The sequence below is a fragment of the Neltuma alba genome, unplaced genomic scaffold (genome assembly GCF_004799145.2).
Source record: "Neltuma alba isolate B1F8T4 unplaced genomic scaffold, ASM479914v2 tig00000569_pilon, whole genome shotgun sequence".
NCBI lineage: Eukaryota > Viridiplantae > Streptophyta > Magnoliopsida > Fabales > Fabaceae > Neltuma > Neltuma alba.
Genome location: NW_021632097.1, coordinates 33,148 through 53,872, shown reverse-complemented (window position 1 = coordinate 53,872; position 20,725 = coordinate 33,148). Strand labels below are relative to the sequence as shown.

Here is a 20,725-nt window from a genome sequence, read left to right as displayed (position 1 = left end):
TTAAGAAAAAACTAATAAATATAAAAAATATATCTTATATTTAGAATCAAAATTAACTTAACAATTAGATCTTATATCAAAAATATGATGAGTATAAATAATAGATAGTGCTAGACATACATATTAAGAATCTTTTCTATTTTTACCCCATTTAATATAGAGTACATAAAATAGTTAGGGAAAATTGCAAATAAAGACCGTGGAATATATAAAATCGCAATTTGAGTCCTTGAATTTATATAATTGCTGTCAGAGACCCGGTCCCAAATAGGAATTATGAAATGTTGATTAAAAGTCAAAAATACCCTTCTGCTTCTCCTTGTCTTTTTTTCATCTTATCATCTCCTTCTCTTTCCTTTTCTTCCCCTCGATCCTTCTCTTCGTGCTTCTTTTTCCTCCTCCTCATCTCATTCCCCTTCCTTCTCCTTCTCCTCCAGTCCCACTTCCTTGTCTTTAACCCCATCTCTCTCAACTTCTCTCACTCTCTCTTTCCCCTCTGTCATCTTCTTTGTTCCTTCTCCCAAAGCAAGTGAATAACAGGACTTAGAAGAAGGATGCCAAGGGAAACAATAATTAAGCTCAACAAGACTCCCATTGGATATTGTTGAAGCCTAGCTTCAACAGGGAATTGGGTTCCAGTTTGTCACCGAGTTCTGCGTTGAAGTCGAAGATGGTTGCAGCGACGACGGCAAGTGTACGATGATTGCTTGGTGCTCAAACAACGCCCAACAAATCTGGATTTTTTATTCTTCATTTCTATTTTAATTTTCAGCTTCTGTTTATAATTGAAAATAACAAGTTTGATAAGTTGTTGAAAATAACAAGTTGACAAGTTCTGATACCCAATTCACGACAAGTTCAGTAATACGAATAGCAAGTTTAGGAAGGAAAATAACAACTTCTGATAAGCAATTCATAGAAATTCGAGTTTCTGTGTTAAAATGACAGCATTTTTAGATTTCTTTAGCAGATGACAAGTTCTGATACACAATTCATGACAAGTTCAGTAAGGCGAATGACAAGTTTAGTAAAGCGAATGACAACTTCTGATAAGCAAATCATAGAAATTTGAGTTTCTCTGTTAAAATGACAGGTTCCCATTAGGTTTTCATACTTTTTCTGTTAAAATGACTGAATTTCTACATTGATTTATGAAAATGACAAGTTTCCACAAGATTTTCATACTTTTTTTTCCTAGAAATACAGTTTGTACATTTCTGACAGCAACCACTTTTGATAAACATGAAATGACAAGTTCACAATGAAAAATGACAAGTAAGTATGGCAAATGACAAGTTCTCATAACGTTTTCATACATTTTCATACTTTTTCTGCTGGAATTACAATTTGCACATTTCTGACAGCACCAACTTCTGATAATTGCAAAAAAGCTCTAAATTGTGGAAATCAAGTATGATGATTATATTTCGGTGGATAAATCGATCAAGGTGTGGGATGTGAGAAACAAACGAGCCTTAAATACAGTGCTAAATGAATAAAGTTCTCACCTTATATGTAGAATTTGATGGTTTCTTGTTCATATGATATGACAATTTACATTTGGGATTTCATGGTTGAGGATGCACTTGTGAGTGGATATGATCATCATAGTGCATTTGCCGCTGGTGTTGATATGAGCATGCTTCTTGAGGGGCTTATGAGAGTTCTGGTGCTATAGTTTTATACATTAGGAGGAAATGAGAGGTGAAATTGATGATAAAAGATGTTAATCAGAAGTGGTTACTGTCAGAAATCTACACATTGTTATTTCAGCAAAAAAATTTACAATTGTATGAAAACGTGATGGGAACTTATCATTTTACATACTTAACTTATCATTCGCTATTATGGGCTTGTAATTTACTGTTTATCAGAAGTGTTTGTTGTCAGAAATCTGCACATTGTTATTTTAACAGAAAAATTTACAATTGTATGGAAACGTTATGAGAACTTGTCATTTTACATACTTAACTTGTCATTCGCTATTGTAGACTTGTCATTTACTGTTTATCAAAAGTGGTTGCTATCAGCAATGTGCAAATTGTGATCCTAACAGAAAAAGTATGAAAAAGTATGAAAATATTATGAAAACTTGTCATTTGTCATACTTAACTTGTTATTTTCCATTATGAACTTGTTATTTCGTGTTTATCAAAAGTGGGTGCTGTTAGAAATGTGCAAATTATAATTCCAATAGAAAAAGTACGAAAATGCATGAAAACATTATGGGAACTTGTCATTTGCCATACTTAACTTGTCATTTCATATTTATCAGAAGTTGTTGCTGTCAGAAATATGCAAATTGCAATTCCAGCCAAAAACAGTATGAAAATGTATGAAAATCTTATGGAAACTTGTCATTTTCTATTGTGAACCTGTCATTTGATAAATCAATGTGAAAATCCAATCATTTTAACAGAAAAAGTATGAAAACCTAATGAGAACCTGTCATTTTAACACAGAAACTCAAATTTCTATGAATTGCTTATCAGAAGTTGTCATTCGCTTTACTAAACTTGTCATTCGCCTTACTGAACTTGTCATAAATTGTGTATCAGAACTTGTCATCTGCTAAAGAAATTTGAAAATGCTGTCATCTTAACACAGAAACTCGAATTTCTATGAATTGCTTATCAGAAGTTGTTATTTTCCTTCCTAAACTTGTTATTCGCATTATTGAACTTGTCGTGAAGTGGGTATCAAAACTTGTCAATTTGTTATTTTCAACAACTTATCAAACTTGGTTCAGACATCACCATATTACTGTCAAAACAAACAAGAAATTGCATTGACTTTTTATAATATTCAAAGTCTAAAATACTTTCTAAGAATTCTAGCATAGCATCTATCAACGTAAAACAATAAAGAAGCACCTCAAAGAGAGTCTTTAGCTTGGAATCTTCAATATTGCTGTTAATGTTTCTAACAAAAATTGTTCTAGAAGAATGTTCAACAAAAGAAAGTTTCCCTTTAAAACGTCCGAAGCAACTAGGATCTTTATTTGGACCATTGGCCCCTTTTCCTATAGTTAGATGTTCATCGCCTTCCAGCTCCATACCTCCACCACTGCCAAACAGATCAAAATCTTCCAGGTTATCACCAGTTTTGGTAAATTATTGAAACTTGAGTCATCAAAAACACCAGAAGATGAACCATCTTCATCAAGAAGGAGATTTTTAATGGTGTTAGCCTCAATTTCTTCAAGAGATTTATATGGTTCATCACCAAGAAGAGGGAGACGAGTCAGAGAGTGAAGAAAGAGGGAGACGACTTGGAAAGTGAAGAAAGATAAAGTTAGGGCGTGTAGACAAGGGACTGCAAAAAAACAGAAGGGCGTTTTTGTCTTTTACCTAACATTTCATAATTCTTATTTGGGACAGCGTCTCTGACAGCAATTATATAAATTCAAGGACCCAAATTGCAATTTTATATATTCCACGGTCTTTATTTGCAATTTTCCCAAATAGTTAAGTAATAAAAGTATAATACAAAGGAGTCTCGATATTGTAGCCCGACGCACACCAAGCACCTTCTTGAAGAATTTTTGAAGTGTGAAATCGCAGGTTCGAATCTTGGGTAGAGAGCATGATAGATGTGTGTGTTACGGCGCACACAAAAATATGATATAGAAGAAAGAAAAAATCAAGGAACAAAAAACCGGACCGGACACTAAACTGGTTGAGATAGTAGTTCAAGGTCAGTGGGTCAGACCGGGGTCAACCCGAGATCAAACCGATCATATTAAAATAATATAATTTGATTGAAAATAAGAAAATATAACAATACTAATAATCACTAATAACAAAATATAAGGAAATACAATATAAAGTATAACAATATTGAGAATTTTGATCTTTATAATTCCTCAATAACTAAAATTAATAGCTATTGATACCAAAATTATCATTAAAATTCATTTAAATATATAATAAATGAGATATTAGAAGCTGAATGAAAAAAAAAATATGACAAATAGTAATATAATTATTCAAACCGGATCATTACCGGTTTTCACCAGTTTGACCGGTTTAAACCAGTTCCTGGTTTAATTCATGAACCAGACCGGACCAATGACTGGTTCACTGGTTTTCCGGTTGAACCGGCTGGTCCGGTCCGGTTTTTTGTACTCTGGAAAAAATGAATAGATCTAAGGCTGCACAACAGAAGACCACACCACAGAGTCTAAAATCTAGTTTGATTTTCAGTCAGAGTAGGTTTGGCAATATATGATCTAGTCAATTCCTTCTAGTAGTAACCTGAGGTTAGATTAGATTGGACTTGGTCCACCAAATTAGGGGACCGATCTAGGCAGTCCAGGACCCCAATTTACTTTTCGTAAAAAAAAATATTTTTTTCCAAGAAGCAAGATTTTAACATGATAAATACAATTAAGGGAATAAAAGATACCTATAATCATATAAAACACATCCTAGAATATTAAAACTTAATCATAAATACATAAGAATCTCTAATAACATTACAAATAATAAAAGGTAATATCTAAATTATAAATGATGAAAAAAATAAAAAAATTCACTTAGACTAGACCAGATCAATCCAACCCCACCAACCAGTTTGGTTTGATGTGGTTTGATTTCATTATATAACTTATTTGGACAGGACTAGACTTGACCAAACCACTTCAAGTGAGACCAGATTGAACCGAATGACCGAATTTTTGCACACCTTAGGATGTGGATAAGTATATGGCTCAAAAAATCAAACCATATCAACCAATTCAAACCAAAAATTGATAAACCACCCTTTGGTCTGGTTTGGTTGAGTGTATGAATCAATGGCAAAACAACTCAAATGTGAACCTAAAACCAGGAAAATGGGTTGAGCTTGTCAGATAAGCCTGTTTAGACCCAAGAATTACAAGGATCAGGCTTAAATTTTGCCCCTCAAATTACAAATAAGTCTAACAGGGTTAGCCCTAAGAGACCAAGAGCCTAAACGGGCTTGCCTTATAGGGCCAAGGCTCTACCTGTTTAGGCCCTTTATATACATATATATATTTGAAATTATTTATACGATGCTAATATTATTTTCTTACATCGTTAATGATGTTGTAAATATTTTGTTGTTATTATCTTTTTAAAATTGAGTTTCATAAAATGGTTTGATTTATTTGGTTTTGGATAATGATTTGTTTAATTGAACTTTTAGAAAACAGATCATTTAGACTTTAGATAATGATTTCATTTATATTATACATGTTAATGTTTTTAAACTATATATCTATATTTGATAAGAGAGTATTTTTATACTTATATAACATTTGGTTCTATAATTTGAATTAGAAATTCAACAACCCTTGTAAATTGTCTAATTTGGATTGCAAATCACCTTATTTTAGTTGTTTATGCAATCCTTAATACGTAATTTTTCTCTCCACATAACATTAGATGAGGTTGTTAATTCTCGTATAACTCTTATAAATCACCTAATTGGGCATTGTAAATCATCGTATTTCAGTTGTTCATTCACATCTAGACACTTGTATTTGTTTTGTTACACATAATTTTCTTTATATTATATGATTAAATGGATGAATGATTTGGTGATTACAATCGTTTGGTGTGCAAGAGGTAGTGGGCTATAACCCCTTGCCACCTTATTTGAAAGAAAATTCTTGGAAAAATTACACTCAGGTCCCACACAAGACAATTAATTCACAAAAAGTCCCTCAAAATCCCAAAACAAGTCCCAAGTCCCCAGGGACCTGTGTGTAATAAATTGTAATTGTGAAATTACCTATTTACCCCTATTCATTTACAACCTCAACAGTGACTGTTGACAACCTGAGGAGAAGTGATTAACAACCTCGGCAGTGTCCCTAGTATCCCACGGAGTGAGTTGTCAGGGACACTGTCGAGATTGTTAACCACTTCTTCTCAGGTTGTCAATAGCTAGTGTTGAGGTTGTAAATAAATTATTACAATAAAACTAATGGGGTAAATAGGTAATTTCATAATTTCAATTTATTATACATAGGTCCTTGGGAACTTGAGAGTTATTTTGGGATTTCCATAGACTTTTTATGAATTAATTATCTTGTGTGGGACCTATGTGTAATGTTTTCAAAATTCTTTGATGGCTGGTTGCTGGAGCTCCAGCCATCAAAGATCAAAGGTTCAGCCATCAACACTCTAGTGATAGTTGACCTTTCTTTAAAAAAAAGTAATAATAATAATACAAAAGCATAATTATCTTTTCACTCATAATATCTGATTTCATTCTGATCAAAAGAGCGCAATGAAATTTTATAATTTTATTGAGGCTGTTGGAAATTAAGTTTTTTTAGTAGGGTAACTACAATTTTCCCTTTTATTTTGTCAGATAAGAAGGTTCAAAACAATGTTGTTTTACTTAATAGCAAGGTAAAAAAAATGAACCGGACTGGCCAATTCAACTGAAAAACCAGTGAATCGGTCTCCAGTTCGGTTAGGTTTGGTTGTTGGACCAAAGATTAATAGCAACCGATGCTATATTATGTAACCCGCCAGTGGAGCTGGTTACCCAATTTAATTTTCTGGGAAAGAAGTCAAAGGTTAAGTTGGTAAGGAAAGAAGAAAAGAGCGAAAAGGAGGAAAAATAACAGACATGCAGAGAGACACCAAAAAGAAAAGGAGGAATCAGTGAGCAGCGAGGGAGGAGAGATTCAAGCTATAAAAAAGGAAACAGATGAGAAGAAGAAAGTATTAGCAAGCGGCGGTAGATATCCTGATTAATGGAGATGGGGTTGCTCAAGCTCACTCCTGGCGTGTTAAAGACCTGACGTGCGGTAGAGGCAAGGTTTAGATGAATCCCAATGAGCCAATAAAAGAGGGGAAAGAAAGTTATTCTTTTAACGTAATATTTGCTATTAAAATAGAATAAAAACGAAAAGTGGGGTTGTATGTAGCTCACAAGTCATACAACTGCTCAATCCAAATAATCATTGTTTCCTCAATTCAAATAATCTATTGGACTTATTAATCAATCTTAATAACAACCATTTATAAAAATCCCCCAATTTTTACGCATAGAATTTTCAACCTTCAATATGCTCAATATTAAAATCCAATCAACATCAACTATCTAAATCGGCTAAAACTCTTATCTAATTTCAATAAACAAAACTCAACCATTAAAACACCTTAAAACACCATTTGAATTATTACATTTTCAAATTATATCAAGTTCCTCTTTCAAAAACAAACCCTAAGTTCAATATCACATATAAATCAAAATCTAACAAAACTGAACTGATTAAATACTTTATCTAACCCAAAAAACTTATTTAAACCCAACATGTTTGATGAAATCATCCTATTTTAAAATTACTAAAAACCCTAACCATTTAACTGTTCAAATAAAGAAACTGAAAATCTAAAAGAAAAGAGTAGAATAAAGGCTGGAAACACTTACTTTGTTATTTGAAAGCTTGAGTATACTCCTAGAGACCGAAATCCACAAGTCTTAGCAAAGCTCAAACAACCCTTCACTCCAAACCTTCTAAAAATCACGTGTGAAACTGATTTTATGACCTGGTTTTTGGTGCATTCACTATGGATTTGCCATAACAAACCCATAATGAATGATGTTAAAAAAATTACCCTATCTATCATGAAATTCGCCATGGTGTTCACCATGAGAACTTACAGCGAATGGTACGTAATAAGAAACCACCCAACTTTAAAAATGATATCATTTGCCCTTGAAAATGATAATTTACTAAGATTGTTCAAAAAGTGCAAAGATATGGCTTCAAATTATTATCCTTAGTACCTCTAATCCTTAGTTAACCTCAATCAACAATATTAACCTTTAATTTTCACACAAATTTAACGATTAAGCCCTCTAATCCTCGAAATTAAGAACTAGGTGGTTACATGATGTATATTACCAGGTTATGGCTCATTCATACACTCTGATTTATTTTGTATGCTTTTGATTAGCTGCTCTAGATTTGAGTGCTTGTAAAAGGGGGGAAGCTTCATGGAGCACCATGATTGTTAGTTTGAAAAATTAAGTGATAATTAATATTCAGAAATGTTGTAGTTTTGTTGAGTTTAAAGTACGGGCTTCAAAAAATCGAAAGCCCATAACGTAGTTTGCATATGAAATGATTTTGTAAGCTTTAATATTCATGATAGCTTTTAAATTATTTTGGTTCTGCTCTTTTCTATCATGGATACTTGCTTATGAAATCGTTTGATTCTTTTAATCATGATAGTTATTTTTGAAAAGTTAAGTATCATCTTTTTCTATCATGATTAATGATTCAAAAATAATGTACTACTTTCAGTTTTAATATAAAATCTTGTTTGACTTTTATTTTGATTTTAAATATAAGACATCAATCCATTTTATCTCTCATATTTATTCATTTCTTTCAAATTAGCCTTATAGTAGTTATACATGTTAAATGTTCAATCAAATAGTAGTTCTAATTAATACATATGATTCGTAAAGGTATTCTAGAGAAAACAACACTTAATTATTACAAATAACTAACTCAACAAGCTTTTTTAATTTACTCAAATTAATCAACTAGTTCTTATATTAAACATCAGAGGTAATATTTCATAATAAATTGGGATTCGGTAGGACCATTGTTATAAGGCGGCTGCCCGGCAGGGAGATCGTGAACGTTTTTTTTTTTTTTGGTACAAAGTTTGTGAACTTTGTTTTAAAAATTAAGGGGCATTCATCTTTTTGGCTGAATTTAAAAATCTGATTTTGGGCTTCAACATCTCAAAGAAATTATTAAAAGTCAGTGCATTATTATGAGATTTTGTTATTTGAAAGTTCCTTTTCCGTCACTTTTTCTATTAGCAATATTTTTTTATTTAACTATTGAATATATAAAAAAGAAAAAAAATTAAAATGTAAGTCCCTATAATTTCACCTTAATTTTAATTAGGCCCTTGTAACGTTTGCTCTTTTTTAGCTCATTATAAATTCCTTAGTTATCGGTATTTATCTCTATACTTATAATTTTTAAATTTGTGAGAGAAATGGCATTAGTAATTTATGGCAATGATTTTACTCAGCGAACATATGAATTAAGTTTTCCCATAGATCTAAATAAAAAATAAAAATTAAACAAGTTACGAACTATAAATATTTGGAAGGAGGCAGCTATGAGTATAGTAATTTTAATTTTGTGTTGATGATGATTAAATTTTATTTTATCATCTTATTATTTTATTTTATATTTTATTACAACTTAAATGTCGCTTAATCCATATCTGCATCAGTTCTAATTAACCTATTATGAGCATAAGAACTAATGCTTATAACTTGCAAAACTGTAAACACCCAATAAAAAGAAAAAATTCTAAGAACCTAATTACAAATCAGTTAAAATAATAAAAAAGGTTAATATAATTTTTAGTTCTTGAAATATGAGTTTATTTTGGTTTTAATCTTTTAAATTTTAAACATGTAGTTTTAGTCCCTAAAATTTAGTCCGTCTTAAAATATTAGTCCACGGAAATGTAATGGTGTTAAAATCTGTTGAAGTATTATAAATGGTGTTACAGTAGTTATGTGAATTCACCAGATGGCCTAACTGAATCCTGTATAGATAATGGAGTGGGGGGGGGGGAAGGAGGGGTGGGGAAACGAGGTACTCAAAACGTAGCTGTTTAGTCTCTTTTTTTCCTCATTGTTCATTTGAGTAGCTATTCATATATAACTTACACTTGAACGTAGCATTTAAGGCAAGTTTCCAGAGGCCATGTGTCCAGATATAGAGCATGCACCTGAATGAAGTTCTATACACACACACACACACTGTATCATGAAGCTTATATCCGAAAAACGATAAAATGCTGAAGTAACACGAACATGGTCCATAATAAGTGGGAAAAAAAAGGGCCCAGTAGAGTTGGTCCAACGAAAACAAGCAAACAAACCAAGAAAGCACCTTTGGCCCATAAAACTTAGGACAATTTGGGTTAAGGTCTTAAATTTTTCTTACAAGAAAATATAACTTTTGTTCCATTTAACTTTCTGGGTCATAAAATTTAAGTCAAGTCAACTTCATTCCAAATAAAAAATTATCAAGACTCGCTTGTTCTAAACAAAGAAGCTAAATGGTTTTTTTTTTTTGGGGCAAAAGAAACCATATGGATTGAGTTATTATAAGCTAAAATTCATGCATTGAATCAATAAATAAGAAAAAATTTGGCGGCCAAAAGTAAGTAACGAATCATTAGAATTATAGTCAACTTTGATCTTCTTCTTTTTTCTTTTTTTTTGACCTCGAGTCAACTTCGTTGAAAATCTCTACTATCTATTACCAAATATCCTCACATTAACAACACGTCACCCTTAAGATGGTTGACTGCAGTTGACAATAATTATAAAAACTAATCTATTAATGAAAAAATGGTAAGGACCTTAATCCATAGTTGATTATAAATTTTAGAATAAAAACCATGTTTTCTCAAACAGATTAGAAAAACTCATGGTTATCGTTTTACTCTTCGATCCTAAATATAAAACCCTTATACTAAAACAAATTTGTACCTTAACCCTTAGTTAAAAGATTAATATAAGAACATTTGGGTCAAATAATTAAAACTCTTACGAAATTTAAGGGTAAAAATACGCGATAAGCATTACAGCAAATATTACACAATACTCAAGATAACTAAATATTAGAGCTAATTACCTCAACAATCCACAAAACAACAGTGAGTAAAATATAAAGAGATCATGTAACTCAAATTGAGTTGCAAATTCTCAATTTTTATGATTGAAATTAATCTCTTAGAACAATGGAGCTAATCTGGAAGCCAAATTCTGTTTCAATGCAGGAGAAACAGCATGCTCTCCGATCATCGTCTCCAACACTGTCTCTGAAAGTGCTTTGTTTTCTATTGCTCCTGCTACACTCTCTGGCAGTGTGCCGTCATCTGAGAAACTAATCTATAATTTTATAACAAAGAAGAAGTCATTTACGAGATAAATTAAATTGCTTGATGAATTGTTATTTTATTTTATTTTTTGGTTACTAATTAGTTATTAGTTTCATTAACAACTGTGATCATTAATTTAATGAACTTGGTATCAATATCGTATTGCTTTTTAAAGTCTTTAATAAGGACATATCACCGGCTCACATATCTAATAGCAATAATGAAAATTAGCTAAATGAAAAAAAATACCATCAATATTCAATATGAGTGATTAAAAAAGTACCTTTCCAGAAAAAATAAAGATCCTTTCTTTCTTGATACATAAGAAAGTTGAATTTTTTATTTTTATAATGAATTAAATGAAATTTTATTCTAATTTTACATATATTTTTATTAATTATTAATTATGGGAAATCACCATAATTGTTTTTGCACATAAAATATATTTTAGCGCTATTCTATACACAACCAACTATCTTCCATTTCCATTTTAGGGTTGTTCGAGGTTTTGACTCAAAGATTAACCAGAAAATATAGGGCAAATTTACTAAATTATATTGAACTTATTGTATCATCTTTTGTTTTTCAATTTTCATGCGCAGTGTCTGAAAAAAACACCACACATTAAACTACTAAAACAACAATTTTAAAAAGAACGGAAAGGGATTATAACATAATATATACATATGTGTGTGTATAGACATACACATGTAATTTCAAGCTTCAAGTAGGATAAAATTCTTTTGTTGTGTTCTCTTTATTCGCATAGTTCGAGCTCCAAAATTTCAGTTAAAAAGATGTCAATTGATTTCATTGTACTTGAAATTTAAAATTTTTTCTTCCAAAAACATTCCTATTAATTATATATATTAAGAGAGTTTTCATTAAAAATTAGTTTCAGTCTAAATAATTAAAGAGGGTATACTACAAAAATCAACACATGATTTTTTACAAATAATTAGTTTAATTAATTTTTTTTTAATATTTATAAATTAATTATTTAGTTCATATATTTAGAATCGAAGAAAAATTGTTAAATTAAATAGAATGAATTACTAACCGTTAGAGTTCCACTGGGGGATTGCAAGTAGAAAACGGAGGAGCCTATAGGGAAATTGTGAGGCTCGAAGATTTGAATGAACTTCTCAACGGCTTCAGCCTCTGCTTCGCCATAAGTGCCAACTGCTTTCATGTGGCTCACGCAGTTTTCTGAGACCTTCCTGACATACTCTGCTCCTTCCAGTGGCAGTATCTTGGACCCCCTTATTAATTTCTCGTATGGTCCTGCCATTTTCATATATATAATTAACTATAATTAACAAATTAAACTAAAACATAAAGTACTCTCTTGTGAGAATGAAATGCAATAACTTATGTTGGACATGAATAGTAATGGTTGGGAGTTCAATCTTCAACCATTTTTTCAGTACTACCTTCAGTTTGAATATAAGAACTAGATAACTAATTGAGAAATATTAAAAAATTAATTAAGTTAGTTATGTGTCACAAATATGTGTTGATCTCCCTAAACTATCCTCGTCATTCAGGTGAGTTGGATAATTGAAATTATCCCTTAAAAAACTATGGGAGACAAAGTGAATTAAGATTTTATATTTTAAGACCAAATCAAACTCTTAACTAGCTTTTATATTAAAGATTAAAAATAGTATATAGCAAGTCTAGGTCTATCCTTTTTGCACCTTTATTTATTTATTTTTGACTGGGCATCAACTGTGCATTCTTACTGGAAGTAATCGCATTGAAAACACAATTCACTAGCATTGCACCTTCTATACTGGTTATTGTGGGGAAGGTGTTGAAGCTATAACCAATAATATTTTCGTAAATAAAACGTAAAGAGTACTGATGACTTCTAACAACTAACTACATTTACACATATTACGTAAATGATACAAAAATCATTTTTCCTTCTGGCGTGACTTTGCATTGAATGTGAGCACTTTTTCTAAAAAAAAATCAAGCTCCAGTTCATCGTATTATCAAGAACTAACCTCTTTCTGCTAAAGTCAACTCTCATTAATTTTACAGCTTTATTTTGTAAGAGGGATAAGTTTCTGCTACATGACAAAATGATATTACTTAATTATTTATTATTTTAGAGAGGAAAAAAGAAATAAAATGCATAATGTGACTAAGTACCTTTGATGATGTCTCTGAAGAAATCAATGGAATTAACCAATTCATCTTGAGTTTTGCCCTTCCACTTAGAGGCCAGAGGTGGGAATGCCTTGTCTTCCAAGTAAACTCCAATGCCTGTGAACTTTATGAATTGACCATTAATGGTCAGCCCTCTCACCCCTGCCCACCAATATTCAAAATCTTCAAATTAATTATATACTCCTCTAATTTTATTTATAAGGCACTTCCAGTATTTTTCACACAGACCAAGAAAAATCTCAAATTTCATTAACTCTCATTTAAAATTTAATAACTTTTCAACTTTATCCTTATTTAATATATATTATACTACTTCCGGTCCTAATTATAAGAATTAGTTGACTAATTTGAGGAGATCAAGAAAATAAGTTAAGTTAATTATTTATCATAAATAGATGTTGTTTTTCCTAAAATATCCTTGTTAAACAAGTGTCTTGACTAAAACTACTATTGTTAGAAGAATTATCTTGAAAAAAAATGTATAAATATGATAGATAAAGTAGATTAGGGTCTTATATTTAGGACCAAAATAAAAGTCAAACAAGGTCTTATATTAAGGACCGGAGGTAGTACCTTATATAAACAAAGTCAACACAATAATAAATGAAGAGTAAAATTATACATTCATACAAAGAAATTTTCTTAGTTCTCTATAAATAGGATCAAAAAATACCTTCTCTCTTTGTCCTATAAATAGGACTAGAGGAGTATTTTTTTTTTTCATAAAAGGTAGTATATATTTTTTATTCAAATCGAAATCATTCAACCTCGTCCTTTCATTATTTAGCGGAAATTTAAGATAAGTAGCACTTATCACTATCAGTGAATAACATAACGCTATTTAATTTATATTTTATATTGATATCAATATTGATTATATTTTTCCTTTTTTGATTAATGTGTGAAATTAATAAAAACTTGATTGAAATTTTTGACTGAAGGATATATTAATTTGAACAAAATTTTAGAAGAAAAGTAAAAGACCCGTTAAAAAAACGGATATGGGAAATTAAATGACCACGACGATAGAATAAAAAAAGAGACCAATGTATAGTCGGGATCACATGACGGCATGCCCATTCCGAAACAGCAGTTTTTAGGGGATGAGATGCCCCCTCCTCCTCAGTTTTTTTTTTTTTTAATTTTTTTTAATTTTATTTCTTATTTATTGGGGCTAACTTGTATCTAACATTTTCAAATATTTTTTTATGTAATACTTAATATTCTAAATTAATTAATTTTAGTGTATTTAATATTCTGAATCATTTTTATAGTAACACCCAGTATTTTAAATTAATTATTTTTTATGAATCAAGCACCCTGAAGTTTTTTTATAATAACATCCAGTATTCTAATTAAGTTAATTAATTTTTAGTGCATTCAGTATTTTGAATAACTTTTTCAGTTACATGAAGTATCCTAAATTATTTTTTAATGAATTCAATATCCTAGTAACACCCAGTATCTTAAATTAATTAATTTTTAGTGCATTCAGAAGCCAATATCCTAAATTAATTAATTTCTAGTGTTATTGGAAAAATACTTTAAAATACTAGATTTACTAAAAAAAATCAATCTATGTGTTACTAAAAAAATGTTTTTAGATGTTGAATATACTAAAAGTTAATTAATTTAAATATTAAGTGCTACTAAAAAATATTTTAAAGTGTAAGATGCAAATTAACTCAAATAAATAAAAACAGAAAAGTAATGAAAATTTTTATAAAAAAAAAAAAAAAAAAGAGGAGGGGATCTCATCCCCAAACGGCAGCGTTTGGGCGATTAGCATGCTGTGCTCATATATTCGCTGAGGACGGGTGAATCGCCATTAAATGACTTGTAAAATATTCTGACTTTTATCTTAAATCTTAATGCCCCATGCTCCGCCAGCCTCAATAATTTCAAATATTTTATTCAAAGCAAAAGCAATCATAGTTATTCTTTAAATTTTGCTTCGTTGGAGGGTTGGTGAGGAGAGGAGAGAGGATTAATGTGTTTGGTTAGAAAAAATAGAAAGGAGAGGAGGAAAGAAATTTGTTTTTTAATACTTCATTTCAAATTTAAGATTTTTTTGAGGGAGAGAAATATTATGTTTAATATTAACTAAATTACTCATACTAGCTTTTCTATATTTCAAGTTTTCCCCTCTTATTAAAAACCTTTTTAGAGGGGAGAGAAATTTTTTTTGTAATATAATATGATAAGTGTAAATTAATAGAGGGTGGTGTATTATAATTATATAATATATACATATCATATATATTAATATATACATATCATAATGTGTGTATTATAATTATATATCATGTGTGTATTATAATTTTAGATGGGCTGCAAACATACATATATATTAATATCATATAGGTTGCACACATACATATATATTAATATATACATATCACATATATTAATACACATGTGTGTAGTATAATTATAAAATTAATGAGATTGAATGTTAAACTTTTTATCATATTTCCTAATTTTTTTAATTTTATTATAATTTGTTTATCACACGTAATTGAGGTAATTGGTTTTTTTGAAATTGATAAATTAAGAAATAATAATTTTAATATAAATATTGTAATAAAAAAATGAAAAAGTCTAAATATAGAGATAAAGGCATATTTATCAATTTATAATTATCTTTCCTCCCGTCCTCTTATGAAGCAAACAAAAAATCTCCCTTTCCCTCCTTTCCTCTCCAACCAAACAAAATCAATGACCTCCCTTCCCCTCCTCTTCTCTTTTTTAAATTAACCTCTCCTCCCCTCCTCTTCCTTCCGCCGAACTAAACAAAGCTAATTAAAATATGATTAAGACGTGGTAGTGCCTCCGTTATTTGAAAAAGTAAAGATAGTCATGCTTCACGTGGAGCATAAGACTGAAAATTTATTCAAAAAAGGAAAGAAATATGATTAAAAACGAAAAAGCAAGCTTAATGAATGAGGACGAAGGAGCCACAGACCGCGCCAGGGGGGGGGGGCGAGTAAACACACAGAAGGGATAAAAACTAGAATGAAAAAATTAGGGGAAAAAATCTCTGAAAAAAATGACTGATTTATTCATTATAATAATAGTAAATTCTCTGTCACTTAATTTTATAACATGCCCTGACAATATCTTAGCTGGATCACATCTAAGCCATAAAAGACACGCATATATGTACACACACAGTGCATATCAGAAAGGGTAGAAGAGAAGAACCTGCACCACCGAGAAAATAGGACTTGCCGGAGCTGGCCGGAGGTGTCACGATGGCCGGGAACTCCAGGAACTCCACGGTGACTCCGGTGAGAGATGACACGGGGGCTGTCGCCATACCTGAAAGTGGTTGAGAGGGGAGATGACCAATATGCTTTATGGAATAGTTGTGTCTTGAGATATGAAGGAGAAAGGGCTCATCATACACATATATATATAGAGACAAAGGAAATGGAAAAGGCAAAAGGTATTATATGGTTTTCTACGCGTTTTACTTTGTCAACTATACGAGAGATCCATTAATTAATAAAAAGACGACCAACAACCAAAACAAAGATATTTATATTAAGATGGGAGTATCTCTTACTTATGATTTTGTACAAATTATATATATATATATATATAGAGTCGTTGTCGAAATTTCTTATTTAATTTTTAATTAATTTTAATAATTTAGTCTTAAATAATGAGACAAAACAATTTATTATATAACTAAAAAAGTTTATAAAATATATAATATTTTATTAGCATAAAATACAAAAATATGATACTCCTCATGTTCTTAATGTAACACCTAATTAACTAATTTAAGTGGATTAAGGATATTAGTTAAATTAATTAATATGATTTTTTTTAAATACCCCAAATATTTTCTGTAATTCCCTCCATTCCTCTTCTACTTGATTGTTGTTAAGAAAATATCAATAAGGTTAATTTTAAGAAAAAATTAATAAACATGTTAAATAGATCTTATATATAATATTAACATCAACTATTTAATTAGGTTCTATATTAAAAACTAGAGGAGTAATAAGATTTGAACTGTCTTGATTTTCATTTGAATATGGTCCACATAAGACATGCATGATGCCCATATTTTAAAATGTGCATAAATAATTAACAAGGGTTAGGTTTAATGAAAGGAGTTAGCTTTGTACAACGTGACGAATTAAAATTTGAATTCTTACTAGGAGTTAGGGATAGCAGAAGGAGTTAGTCCTTACAAAGTAACAAATTAAAGTTTGAATTTTCACTAAGAGATGTGCCTACATGTGGTACTTAACAGTGCTTTGAATAAATAATACATATTCTTTTTTTTATTTTACTTTGAGTTCCCTATGGTTTTCACTACATTGTGAAAATATTTTTTATTTTAATCAACAACCAATTCACCCTTCTCTTGGGTGATTAGTCATTCTAACACATAGGTATAAGAAAAAACAAAGGTGCATAAATAATACATATGTCATGGCTTCTGGCCATGGTGACAATTAAATGGGAAGTGAGCTTCTCTAGACTAATAATGTCTGGATAAAAACCAAATTATGATTTTAAAAATAATGTAAGATATATAAAATAAGTATATTTGAGAAATTTTACTCCGAACTATGTGAAAGCACTTTTTAAAAAGTGCTTTTTTACGAGCCAAACACTCTCTTAATGACAATTTATGATGATTGGGGCCATTTTCTTTTGTATCATTTTATCTTTTAATGAAATTGTCTTAATATAAAAAAAAATATGTTAAAAGTAAGTAGAATAGGGTCCTAAATTTGAGTAAAATTGAAAATCTATGGTATTTTTGTGGGTTTTTTTTCTCACTTTATATTTTATATTGATGAATATTAAATGTTGGCATCTTATTTTACAATTATTTTAAAATATTTGAGATCAACATTTTGAAAATAAATTTTTAATATGACTTTTTTCTTTAGAGTCTTCAATCTCAATTATTTGTTCAATAATTGAAGTAGTTGTAGTTTTTTTTTTTTTTTACTAATAGAGTGAAGATGAGAAAATATTATTTATCTTTTCCAAAAAGAGCACAAGCCACTATAAATAAATATTATGCGCAAATATGGCTATAAACTTTTCAAAACATAACAAAAAATACCGAATTTGTTAATTCCAACAAATGCTTGTTACTTTTTCCGTTTATGAGCCCCATTTTATTGGGTGTCAACTTCTTATCTCTTTTATGGTCAACTCTCTCATCCTTCCTCGCTGTCTCCTCGATTCTCCTCTTACCCTTCGTTTTTTTCACTTTTTGTAAGAATTATTTATTTAAAAAATATTTGAATAAAATAACAAATTTTAGGAAAAATTAATATTTTAATCTTTCAACTTTTAACTTATTCATAACTCAATCTCTCAACTATGACTCATCTTGACTTAATCTTTCTTAACTTAGTCCCTTATCTTTTTATTTTTATATTAGATGATCCTAATAATCTATAAGTCATTACGTAAGAGACTAAGTTATGAGTGAGTTATAATTAAATGACAGATTTATAACTGAGCTTCCCTAAATTTTATAACTAAACTTTTTAAAATTTAATAGTACTTGCAGATATATTTGGGTTGACGTACAAATTAATTTTTCTAAATTAATTTAAGGTGACTTATTTAATATTGTACATTTTAAATAGTGAATAAATTAAGTAAAAAAATTTAATTTTTATTTGAAATTGAGTGTTCAAACTTTGTAGATAGAAAAAATATTTTTATTACCTTTCATATTTAATTTTTAAAAAAATCTAGTAATAAATTTTTTATTCCTTTCAAATTTCTTTTTAAATAAATAATTCTTACAAAAAGCAAAAATTTTAGGGAAAAAAGGAAGAGAAAACAAAGGGTAAGAGAGGAAGAGAGTAGAAAGAAAGAGAAGCAGTATAAAAGAGTTGTCCTAAAGAGACACCCTAGGTTAACACTTGGTAAAGTGAGACCCACGAGCCAACAAATAAACGGACATTTGTTACGATTAAGAAACTTAATATTTTTGTCCCGTTTTCAAAAGTTTATGTATATTTTTTTGCCCAACACTTATTTATGGTGGCTGGTACTTCTTTAGAAGAATTTTAATAAACTTTCTTAGTAGCTAATTAATATCAATCAACCTTAGAACATTTCAAAATTTTAGTCCACCTCCTGGACTAAAATGAAATTAAAATTTAAAGATAAAAATACAATAATACCTTTATTTTAAAAAAAAACATTAATTGTCACCAGGGCTCTGACCTTTGGCTAGCCACTTGAGTGCTGGTGGCTGGAGAATTTTCTTTTTTTTTTCTTCTTTTAAATAAGTTGGTTGAGGTTTGAACCTGTGACCCCGTAGCACATCAAAAGAACCGTGACTACTAAACCAACCAATTCACCTAATCATATGATGCAATATATATATATATATAACAAAAGAAATGCAAACGGCCAAGTATAAATAAATAAGTGAAATTCCATGATTTACAAGTGAAATTCAATGATTTACAAGAAATATAAAAAAATTCACAACCTTAAATACAAGTGTGTAGGTGTAAATGAACAAATAAAATTCAGATATTTACAACAAAAATTTGATGGTTCATAAAAAGCATAACAGAGTTCACAACCTCAAATATAAGTGTTTAAATCTGAATAAACAAGTGAAATTTCAAGATTTACAACAAAAATTTCAGCAATTTACAAGAAGCATAAATATTACAAGACAAATGAGAAAATTCACAATTTCAAATACAAATATTCATGTTTTTGGTAAATAAATGAATTTTAGTTGTAAATTGCTAAATTTTTGTTACAAATTGTCAAATTTCACTTGTTCATTTACACTTAAACTCTTGTATTTGGGGTTATGAATTCCCTTATATTTTTTGTAGATCGCCAAATTTCGGTTGTGAATTTTGAATTTTTGTTGTGAATCTCTAAATTTTACTTGCTCATTCACATCTAAACACTTGCATTGGGGTTATAAATTCTTTATATTTCTTGTAAATGGCCAAATTTTTGTTGTAAATTGCTTAATTTTACTTGTAAATTATTGAATTTCACTTGTTTATTTATATTTGAATACTTAAATTTGTCGTTATATATATTTTTCTTTGCATTGTATAATTAAGTGGATTGGTTGACTTGGTGGTCATAATTTTTTATGTACCAAGGGGACATGGGTTCTAACCCACCCTTTGTCATCTTTTTTTTTTTAAAAAAAAAAATCCTCTAGCTACTGAAGCTCCAATGGCCCGCCATCGAAGGTTGGAGGTCTAGCCACCGGTGCTCAGGTGACTAGCACCGGAGGTTAAAGCTTCGACGACAGTTAATATTTTTTTTAAAAAAATAAAACGAGGGGTATTATTGTATTTTTACTCTTAAATTTTAATTTTATTTTGGTCTAAACGGATTTATTGAAATTCTAGAATGTTTTGGGGTTGACTGGTTTAATTAGCTACCAGGGGTTTATTAAAATTCTCCCTACTTTTTTTTTTTTAAATAAGGAGTATTTTTTACTTATTTATTTTTATTAAAATTATAATATAATTCAGCAAAAGTTTCCAGTCTTCAAAAAAAGTCAAAGGCGAATTAAAAAAAATACAGAGTCAAATTGGCCTCCTAAATAAATTAAGTTGGGCTAAATAAAACTGAATATGTGCATCCTGGCT

General features: G+C 29.8%; 1 protein-coding gene across 1 annotated transcript; it reads right to left on the bottom strand.

Annotated features, from left to right (window-relative positions):
* Window positions 1-10,589: 10,589 nt before the first annotated feature.
* LOC114740645 (chalcone--flavonone isomerase 1A-like) lies at window positions 10,590-16,466 on the bottom strand. Its single transcript, XM_028928837.1, has 4 exons — window positions 16,299-16,466; window positions 13,077-13,235; window positions 11,977-12,200; window positions 10,590-10,926 (listed from the first exon to the last, which is right to left on the bottom strand). Exons 1-4 carry the CDS (start codon window positions 16,411-16,413, stop codon window positions 10,768-10,770), a joined length of 657 nt encoding a protein of 218 aa, XP_028784670.1. The 5' UTR covers window positions 16,414-16,466; the 3' UTR covers window positions 10,590-10,767.
* Between the last annotated feature and the right edge of the window lie 4,259 nt (window positions 16,467-20,725).